We start from the raw sequence: 10,486 nt of genomic DNA on the forward strand, positions 1-10,486 counted from the left end.
ATTTCACCGCAATTATGAACCCTGTTTTAGTATCCTAGCTAAACAATGAGAAAAAAAATTGTAGGGGGTACTTAAGCTCCGCCTTAAGAATACGGCGCGATAGCGTAGTGGGATAATTCATATCTATGCAGAAGGCCATGTCATTCTATACTTTACATTCATAGATCCCTCAGAGTTTTCACACCTGTCCTGGCGCAGTGGTGCAGCGGTTAAGCGATGTGCTACAGACCTGCAATGGAAGGTGCTCTCAGTGGTGGGCCTTCTGCGGCCCAGGTTGACCTTCCCGAGCGACCAATCATTAATTTAACTGCCACCTGTCATAGCGGGTAGTTTGCTCACTATCCGGTGGGCAGGTTATGAGAACGCCGCAAGGTCACATGACCTAGGTGGACCACCTGTCACCTAGGTTGCTGTCTGGACACATGGCGATACCCGGCTTTACCTAGCAGAGTGAAGCTATCGCTTCAGAAATGGCTAAGCAAAGCGATTAGCAATGATAGCTTTTCCAGAACGATGAACTCCCAATGATAGCTGTACAGTACCCCACTTTCCGCTGTTCCCCACCTTCATATAGCCTGTACCAACTTAATCTAAGTGGTATACTTTCTATGGTACTCAAAGCCGGCTTCCCGCCTCTACTTTGATTAAGGTCCCCGCCTCGACAATACACGCTTTGGGGCTCTAGATGAGAGCGGCAGTCCTTGGGTACGACACAGTTGCACGGCGAAGCCACTGTGTTCATAGAAACGATTTCATTTAGGGATCAATCTGAAAACTCCCAGGCCGTGTCTCCAGTCATCTGGTGTGAAATAAGTACAATAACTTCTTTCCACATTCTTTTAATGTTGTAACTGCGAAGTGTCTATGAATGAAATGACCCTAGAAGGCACACTCTACAGTGCGTCCACTCCTAGGCATAAACGGCTGCTGTGGCCCAGGCGAACTCAGTTCCATTCTGAGGGCTTTACGAGGATAGATGGGTGCTAAAAACGTTTCCTTTGAAGCGGAATGGCGGTGGGGGCCACCAGGCTCTGCAGTTCATATTTTATGTGTTGTCTCATATAACAATGCGCTAATTTGACCTAAAATAGAGATTTTATTTTAATATGTAAAAAAAAGTAATTCAAATCTCACCACCAGCACCCGTTTTCAGGAGCAAGCAGCAATGAGATCAACAGACCTCGTTTTCGTGCGGATAACGCAAGCTACGGTAAACACATTCGCTTCTCTAAGAAAGATCACGGAATTTTTTTTTTGCATTATTGCTACGAGTTGGAAACGCGTTGCCGGAAAGCTTTTGACAAAAAAATTCCTCACATAAATCCATGATTCGCTGGGGCCAGATAGACATCAACAAAGCTAGAAACAGCCACAGAATCATTTTGCAACGAGCAAAATTATGATGGAGTTGTCATAAGTGTGCCTTGAAAAGGTTGGGATTTAAATTTGCCCTCTTTCATTATATATTGCAATCACATTTATACTTCTCCGGTTTTGAATGTAGCTTCTCTATGTGTGTCTTCATTGCTCAGAAGCCACCGCTCCAACAACTTCTTTTCATTAACATGTCTACCATGCATGCATACGCATCAGCTTCGTTTTTCCTTCACGTGATCCCTCTGGGGTACTGCCTCTGCTTTCATAGACATTTGGATGGAGTCCTCAGCACGCTAGAGAAACATGCTAAATTGCTTCTTCAGATTTGTCACAATCTTTACCACGATCATCATTTGGTGATAGTTTCACATATTAGATTCGGGTTCTCGGCCATGCAGATCTATTTTCAAACAAGAAAACAATCCTTTTGTATCAGCCATAAGATAATTACCTTCTCGTTTCTTTTTCCTTTCCTATATAGGTCCTGAGTAAGCTTCTTTTTTATAGATTTGACCCACTAAACACCTGCGTCTCTCACACCCAATACCAATACGACGCCATACAGGAAACATTTCACAGCCACTTCAGTTTGAAATGCCGACATTGTTAGCTAATTGCATGCAGTTTGCCAGCAACAATTTTAAGGCGAAAGCCTTTAATGCCTCATACTGTCGTTAGCAGACGCGTCGGCAGCCGTGTCGACAGACGCGTCGGCAGCCATGTCGACAGACGTGTCGGCAGCCGTGTCGACAGACGCGTCGGCAGATTTGTCCGCCTTTCGGCGTCACCGCTTAAAAAGAAGCTGCGCCGAGGTTGGGAATCGCACCAGGGCCTTTGGCATTTGAAGCGGAGACGCTACCACTCCGCCACGAAGGCTCAAGGTTCAAGCATGAATAAAGGCGCATCTAGTGAATGCAAGGGTTTCATAAATAAAATAAAAGGAATAAAGTGAAGAAAAGGAGAAATAAAAATAAAAACAAGAAAATAAACAAAAATAAAAACAAAATGAGAAGATGAAAATAAAAATAAAAATAAGAAAAGGAGCAAAAATAACAGATATGAAAAATAAAAAGTAGATAGAACAAACAGTGCGCCAGGAAACGCTTTCCCCTTGCAGCCCTTTAGATAGCCAAAGTGCACCCTGAATTTTCTCGGGTGTCCACCGAGATATGCGAGGCAGTTACTGCGTAATTTCCTTTCATCAAGTACAATTTTCAGTTTCATTACGGCCCCTCTTTCTCTTTCTTCTTTCGCTCCCGCCTCCTCCCTTCTTGTAGGGTGCGGTTCGGGTGTCCACCGAGATGACAAAGAATTTGCTTTCCTCAAAAAGCATTGTGTTCAAAGGGCAAAGCATCGCGCCGAACGGGTGGTGGCGTTCCTCCCATACTTTTATGGTGCGGTTCGGGTGTCCACCGAGATGACAGAGAATTACTGCGCCATTTCCTTTCCTCAAAAAGCGTTGCGTTCAAAGGGCAAGATATCGCGCCGAATTGGTGGTGGGAGAGAGAGAGAGAGAAAACTTTAATTACACAGGAATTCGGGGCACGCCCCAGGGTCCCCGCACGACTACACTGCACTCAAGTGTTTATGTTCCGAAGGTCTATAACACTGGCAGCACGGCCGGAGGCGATCGTCTGCACGGCCGGGTCCTCCGAGCACAGCAGGGTCTCCCAGTCCTCCTAGGTCTTGAGGTTCTCTACATCCCGCGGGGGAGGGTCCGCCGGGAAGAGGAAAATGATGTGGAGGGAAGAGGCGAAGGGTTCTGGGCATACAGTCCATGCCGGAGTGGGGAAGGAGGGATGATAATGGGCTAGGTTAAGGGGTGAAGGGAGTGTGCGTGTCTGTAGTCTTCACCAGAGCGTTGCGTGTTTGTTATCTAGGGAGGGGTGGGGCGGGGGGTTGAGCTGGCGTAAGGCTCTGTGCGCCTGGGTGGTGGTGGTGAAAAACATTTATGGGAAATTAAGTTCTTTACAGAAAGGTGATTGGGGTAGGACCCTATCGGCCCTTTCCCCTTACAATACTGGGTGGAGCCCCTATTCCGGTGCCCCATTGGCAAGCAGCGCCGCCCGCGTCCGTTGAACCAAAGCCTTTTGGCTCTTTAGGTCTTGACAGCCGAGCAGGGCCGCCTCCCAGTCCTCTCTGGTGGGGTTGGGGTTGGGGGGGATAGATGGGTTTGATTGACACGCCCAAACCACGTGGAAGGTGCCAGCCACCTCCCCACAGAACTGGCACGCGCCATCAAATGATGTATTGAAATGTTTAAGCACCGCCGGGCACAGCACAGTGTTAGTAAGAATTTTGATGAGGAGGCGCTCGTCAGTGCGATCCATACCATTACAAGGGGCCGGGTAGCGCCGGTGCTCCTCCTTGTAGTAATCGGTGATTTGTTTGAATGTAAGGGCCAGATTGTCTGATTGGGAGTACCCTTCCAAGGACAGGGAGATAGCCCGGGGAGAGAGTGCGCGGGCGGCCTGATCGGCCCGTTCGTTTCCCTGGAGTCCATGGTGACCGGGGGCCCAAATCAGGTTGCGTGGAGTTGGATCTTCGCATCGACAGCTATATTCCAGTATGCGCCAGGCAAGCGGGGGAGCCCAGCCCAACTCGTAGTTCCGACAGGCCCCTCGCGAGTCGGTGATGATGTGTTTTGACTTGAGATTCGTGAGAGCCAGAGCAATGGCAATCTCCTCCGCGTGTGTTGCGTTGTAGGCTTTGAAAGTGAGCGCGTTAACTGTGTTTGTGTTGTGTACGACTGCGGCCGTGTACCACCCCCCGTGGTGTGGGCCGGCAGCATCTACGTAATACACGTGTTCTTGGTTACCATAGTATCGCGCCAATGCTTCCGCGCGCGCCTGGCGACGACCGCTATGGTCTTCTCTGGACATTTTGCGGGGAAGGGGTCAGACCCGGAGGGCGCGTCTCCAGGGTTCTGGCACTCTCTCCCTTTCCTCAATGTGGTAGTTATGTTTGATGTGTAGCCGGTCCAAGAGGCGGCGACCGCACGTGGTCTGTGCAAGACGCGTGTATTGGTTGACTAAGTGGGCTTCTCGAAGCTCCCGAAATGTGTTCACCACGCCCAAGGCCAGAAGCCTCTGGTTGGACGTGGTGACCGGGAGATCGAGAGCCCGCTTGATGACTTTCCGCAGGATGTCCTCCAGTTGGTCATCATCGTGTTTGCGCAGGTGCAATTAGGGAGTTGAGTAGAGGATTCTACTCGTTACGAAAGCATGGGCAAGCCGCAGTGCATCCTTGCTTCGTAATCCGACCCGCTTGTTGGAGACCCGGCGGACCATGCGGCCTACCTGGTCTCCCACCTTGCGAAGTTTAGCTAGGGTGGGGTCGACCCTGCGTTGGTGGTGTATAAAGAGGCCAAGGACGCGGATCTCCTTGGCCTCCCGTATCGGTCCCGAGGGGAGACTGATGCGAAGTGGTGTTGTGTCCCGAGGGGAGGGACGTAATTGCACAAATTCTGATTTAGCTGGGGCGCACTGGAGTCCGCAGTAGGCCGCGTAGTCGTCGACTAGGGTCGCCGCTGCTTGCAGGCAGGACTCCATGTGGCCCAGGTTACCTTGCGTGGCCCAAATTGTAATGTCATCCGCATAAAGAGCGTGATGTATCCCGGGTAGAGAAGACAATTTGGAGGGAAGACGAAGCATTGCCAAATTGAAGAGCAGGGGAGACAGGACCGCGCCTTGAGGTGTTCCCCTCGAGCCGATGGTGTATGGCGCGTGTTCCGCATCTTGTATGCGTATATAGGCTTGACGGTCTGTAAGAAATTGTCTTATGTAATGTGATGTTTTGTGGCCACAGTTGGTGTTACTGAGGTGGTCCAGGATTACTTCATGTTTGACGTTGTCGAATGCGCCTTTAAGATCCAAGGCCAGGACTACCTTGTCGTTGTGGGGACATTCTACAGGATCTAAAATGTCGTGGTGGAGCTGCAGAAGTATATCGTGTGCTGACTTGTCAGGACGAAAACCGAACATAGTGTCCGCGAAAATGTGCTGTGTTTCGAGATAATCGGAGAGTCTGTCACGCACCATCGTCTCCATCAGCTTGCCAACACAAGACGTGAGGGAGATGATGCGAAGGTTCTCCACATCAATAGGTTTGCCGGCCTTCGGAATGAAGGTCACGAGAGCCGATTTCCAATCGAGAGGGAGAGGAGTCTCTCCGTCCCAAATATTATTGATGTATTTGAGGAGCGCGGCGTAGGCTGCGTCGGGAAGGTTGGCCAAGAGCTTGCCCGTAACCTTGTCGCGCCCGGGTGCAGTGCTCCGCTTCATCTTGCTTAAGGCCGCCCGTGGAGCTGGAACGGAGTGTCCAGCTCCGTGTTCTCTTCGCCTGCATAGGAATATGCCGCCGACCGGGGGTCCTTAGTGGTGCACAGGTATCGATCCCTGAGCGTGTGCGCTAGCTGTGTTGTCGATCCTGTAAAGTTGTGCAATGCCCTATGTAAGTGGCGTTGTGTTTCCGTGCGTGTTTGTATTGGATCGATGAGAGCGCGCAATAGGCGCCACGTGTTGTGGCCAGACGTCTGGCGCGCAGCCGCGTTGCACCGGTCCACCCAGTTAGTGTCGGCTAGCTGAGTAGCATATTCCGCTGCCTGTTGTGTCAGTTCGAGGATGCGTTTCTTTAGGCGTCTGTTATATTTCTGTTTCTTCCATCATTTGGTGAGGCTGCGGCGGGCCTCCCAAAAGTGGAGCAAGTGGTTGTCCACGTCCGTTTGTGTTTCTGTTAGCTGTATCTGCTTTTCGTGTTGTGTGAGTGTAGACGTGAGCGATTTGGACCATGCGTCGTATCCCGACTGGAGGGGGTCTACGATGGGTAGAGAGGTGCGGAAAGTCGTCCAGTCCGGGACACGAGCTTGTGTTAGTGGGCGTTTCAGTGGACGCATGTATATGGTTGTGTTGATTATACAGTGATCACTACCCAGAGTGCCTTCTGTATTCAGCCAGTCGGCATGGCGTATGTTGCGTGTAAATGTGAGGTCCGGGCAAGTATATCGTTGAATTGAATTGCCGACACGTGTTGGGTTGGCGGGGTCAGTGTGTAAAGTGAGTCCAAGTGTGGAAAGAAGTTCCGCAAGCTTCCTCCCACATCTGTCCTCCCGGGGGTACCCCCATAGCCTGCTCGCGGCGTTGAAATCCCCGACGATCAGAAGGGGATCCCTTCCAGCCACCTGCATAGCTTGGGTGAAAATTTCATTGGACGTGACGTTCTTAAGTTTAGGTGGGCAGTAAATGTTTAGAATGTGTACAGGTGGGTCAGACCGCTTTAGGGGCAGCACTGACACCATCGTGTATGGGAAAGGCGGTGTTGTGGGGAGCGTGACCTCCTGCGCAGTATACTGCTTGTGAACAAGTATACATCTCTGCGGGTTGTGTTAAAATGCAGTGCAGTTTGTTAGTTTGGCCCCGGCGCCGGGTTCCTGAAGGGCAACCACGGCAACGAGGAACTCAAAGGTCTCAAGATAGAGGCGGAGATGAGTCCGCTTCGTGCGGTTCTTGAGACCACGGCAGTTCCACTGCGTTAGTGTAAGCGGCTGAGTTGTTCTTGCTCGCGATTTAGGGTTGGGGGCCATGGTCGGCGGCGGAGGGTTTGGTTACGTTGTTAAGACTCCCCAGTCCGCTAGTGCCCGGCGCAGACGTGCAGGAGTCTTCCGAGAAGTCAAACTCATCGGGAATAACTCTGTTGAATTTGTAGGGGCGGTTAGCGTCCCTGATGGGCCCTACGTGTTTAAGGACGCGCGGATTGTCTTTTATCCATTTTTGGATAATGTGAGTTACGGCTTGTGTCACCTGTGCGATGACACTCTCCACCTGACGCGCAATGGTATCGTGGATAATTTTGGGGAGGTCAGCCAATTGTGTTTCAATCGCGGTCACCCGGGTCTCCAGGGCCGCGGCACGACTCTCCACAGGAGTAGGAATCTCCCTGTCTGTGATGTTTTCTTCCTCGCCGCTCGACGCGGGCGGATTAGGGAAGTGGGCTTTGAGCGAGTTAAGCTCGCTGGCTAGTTTTTCGTTTCGAGCTCGCAAGAGGGCGAGCTCGCGCTTGAGTTCCTGCGTCTCGGCGGTGCTGGTAGGGGAGGAGGGAGGAGGGGAAGGAGAGGAGGCGACCCTCGCCCAGCTGCCTACCTTGGGTTGGTTGCAGGCGGCGCCGCCAGATGAAGCGCTGAGAGCTGGGAACTCCGCTGCTCCGGGTGGTGGCGGTACCGTTGCTGTCTTGCCAGGGGGAGGCCGTGGCGTCTTCTGGTTGTTTTGCTGTTGGCCGGTGGCGTGACTTCCCCGTGTCGCGCCGGAATTGGCTCCCTTGGGTGGCTTGATTGGCGGCCTGGGCCCTGGCTGCGGAAGCCGGATGAATTTGCTGGTGCATTCGCGGGAGCTGGTGAGGTGCGGGCCCCCACATATTATGCACATGGGATTGCAAACGTGGTGGGCCATCCCCTCAGCACCAACCCCCACGTTCTGGCCACAAAGGCCGCATCTTTCTTTGACCGGGGTGGGACAGTTGTCCACCCGGTGCCCCAGCGTGCCGCAACGGTAGCACGCTGGCACCGTTTTCTTATACTCCTTGACGGGAGTCAGTTCTGCGTTGTAGTGGACGTAACGCGGAACGCTGCGTCCCTCGAAAATTAGCACATCTACATTCGATGTTCCGAGCTTGCGCACATGGACTAATTGACCACCGCGCCACTGCACACTATGTTTCAAGGATTCGCTGGTTTCAAGGTTATGCACAGTAATCACACCACGACACACATCACCGGTGAGCTTGAGGTGTCCGTGAAGTGGGAGCGATCCTTTGCTGGTGGTAATTTGGATGTCCGTCAGAAGCTTTTGAGCCACCTCGGGGTTCTTCGTGCCACAGACGATAATATTTTGTTCCCAATTGGGAGAAATTGTAATCGCATTCATATGCTGTCTGCCGATGAGTTGCGAAATGGCAGCGCCGAGCTCACCGTGCTGGAATACTGTCTTGAGGGCGACCGTACTGCGTGGCCGCAGCACGATCACGTAATCGTCAGGGTTCATCCTGACCGTTGGCTTGGGCGTCCACTTGGAGACTGGTCAAAATGTCTGTGGACATTTAGAAGACGGAGCGCGAGCGTCTTCCGTTGATGATTTGTCGAGAGGAGTCTTGGGCATTGCAGCTCCTCGTGCGTTCTGCCGGCGGCGGCGCCGGCTCTCAACGACTTGAAAAAGGGCAGCTTGCTGCGCCGAAATGGTGGATGGGCCATCCTGTGGCTGGCTTTGAGGGACAGACGACCACGACAGAGTCGTGGTGTCGTATCTGCGTTGTTCAGGCAGAGCCATGTTGAGAGGTTGACCGGCGGGCGCCTGGGTCAGCTCACTGAATGAGTGCATGCGCTCCTTGGTGAATCCCCGATCAGAGGCCACCTGAGCCCGGTTTAAAGAACCTCGGACTAAAAGGTTGGCGGCCTCGTTTCCGGGATTGCCGGAGTGCGCGGGCAACCATATCAGCTCCACTTGGCGGGGCGGGGGGGCATCGGACGAGTGCAGTATGCGAAAAGCAGGGACATGGACTCGGCCTCGAGCAAAATTTTGAATCGCAGTTTTAGAATCGCTTAAAATGTACCGGTATTCCGTGCGGGTGATAGCAAATGCAATGGCGGCTTCCTCTGCAGCTTCTGGGAGGTGTCTGGAGGGAGAGGTAGTGTGAGGAGGGTGGATGAAGAGGAGTCCACCACAGCTGCTGTCGCTTCATCACCCGTGCAGGCAGCGTCCACCCATACGGCGTCCGGCTGGGGGCCGTACGCTCGATGGAGTGCCTTCGCACGGGCTCTGCGGCGCTGCTCATGGTGGGACGGGTGCATATTCCTCGGGAGCGGCCTGATGAGGAGCTCTCGGTGAAGGGATCGTGGGATGGCGAGGAGGGTTGGGTCGTTGGCCGGCATTTTGATTCCGAGGGTGTCCAGGATATACCGACCTGGCGGTAGTGGCGTTCCTCCCTTCCTTTACGGTGAGGTTCGGGTGTCTTTCGTCAAAAAGCGTTGCGTTCAAAGGGCAAGGCATCGCGCCGAACGTGCGGTGGCATTCCTCCCTTCCTGTACGGTGCGGTTCAGGTGTACATCGCGATGAGAGAGAATTACTATATAATTTCCTTTCCTGAAAAAGCGTCACGTTCAAAGGGCAAGGTACGACCGCTCGATCGAGTGGCCGTGGGCAAGGCATCGCGCCGAACGGGTGGTGGCGTTCCGTGGACTGCCTGGCAGCGCTACAACACGCTGTCGCGTTCCACTCCTGAAGGCGAATCTTAAGCGTCATTAATTAGGAGTTAATTAGTATATAGCCATTAATCAGCAATTAGTCACTAATTACTAATTTTTCATTACTTCGTCATCAATTATGTGTGACGTCATCCAGTGGTAACGTCACCAGTGTCACAACATAGCCAAAGTGGTGCGGAAAACGCTTTCGCCTATACGCACTTTAGACAGCCAAAGTGCCCCTGAATTTTTTGCTTCAGCACTAGGAGGCATTTTCCAGTCTGAGACAACTGGCTTCATTGCGAACAATGATGTCGTTTTATAATAACACCCATCAAGCGAAACCTAGCTACATTTCAAGTACCGATTATTTAAAGTTTACTTCTCCCCAGAGGAGATATATTTATTGATGTTATTCAGAAATTGCGAATGTATAGACTCTCACTCACCCTGTCCTAAAGTGTTGCGTACACCGTCACACACCACAGTAAATTTTCATACGAATTCCTCATATCAACTTCGGTACCTTAGTGCGTTCTTGATGCACTACCTGGGAAAATACTTTCGGCACAGGAAGCATCAGTAGGGACAGAAACAAGATGTTTATGCCAGGCCGAAGTCAGAGAAAATCCCAAACCTAACTCCAAAGATGCTGTGAATAATTTAAAGACTCAAAAAGAAAGAAAAATGCTGGAAATGCATTCCTTGGAAGGCTTAGGTACCTATAATAAAGGTATTCAACAAAATGTACGAATTTCAACAGAACTCGAAGCTAGTATATATACTGCAGTGCCGTCTTCTATGTCCTAACTAGAACTTTTATTCTACCATCCCAGTTTATTTTCTCTTGAATCAGAAGTGCCCTTCTCAAGACAGTTT

General features: G+C 51.7%; 1 protein-coding gene across 1 annotated transcript; it reads right to left on the reverse strand.

The window, feature by feature from the left end:
• Window positions 1-3,372: 3,372 nt before the first annotated feature.
• LOC149346556 (uncharacterized) lies at window positions 3,373-8,426 on the reverse strand. The gene is made up of 2 exons (XM_089585412.1): window positions 7,515-8,426; window positions 3,373-3,516 (listed from the first exon to the last, which is right to left on the reverse strand). The coding sequence occupies exons 1-2, from the start codon at window positions 8,409-8,411 to the stop codon at window positions 3,373-3,375; spliced, it is 1,041 nt and encodes a 346-aa protein (XP_089441538.1). The 5' UTR covers window positions 8,412-8,426.
• Between the last annotated feature and the right edge of the window lie 2,060 nt (window positions 8,427-10,486).

This window comes from Amblyomma mixtum, chromosome 4 (assembly GCF_055824585.1).
Source record: "Amblyomma mixtum isolate Tamu chromosome 4, ASM5582458v1, whole genome shotgun sequence".
NCBI lineage: Eukaryota > Metazoa > Arthropoda > Arachnida > Ixodida > Ixodidae > Amblyomma > Amblyomma mixtum.

Excerpts from the sequence above, each read along its gene's own strand:
- LOC149346556 (XM_089585412.1), bottom strand. The coding sequence starts at position 8,411 with ATGAACCCTGACGATTACGTGATCGTGCTGCGGCCACGCAGTACGGTC. Across the intron at positions 3,517-7,514 it reads CCGCCTGCAACCAACCCAAG|AGAGGACTGGGAGGCGGCCC; the intron begins GTAGGCAGCTGG and ends CAACCCCACCAG.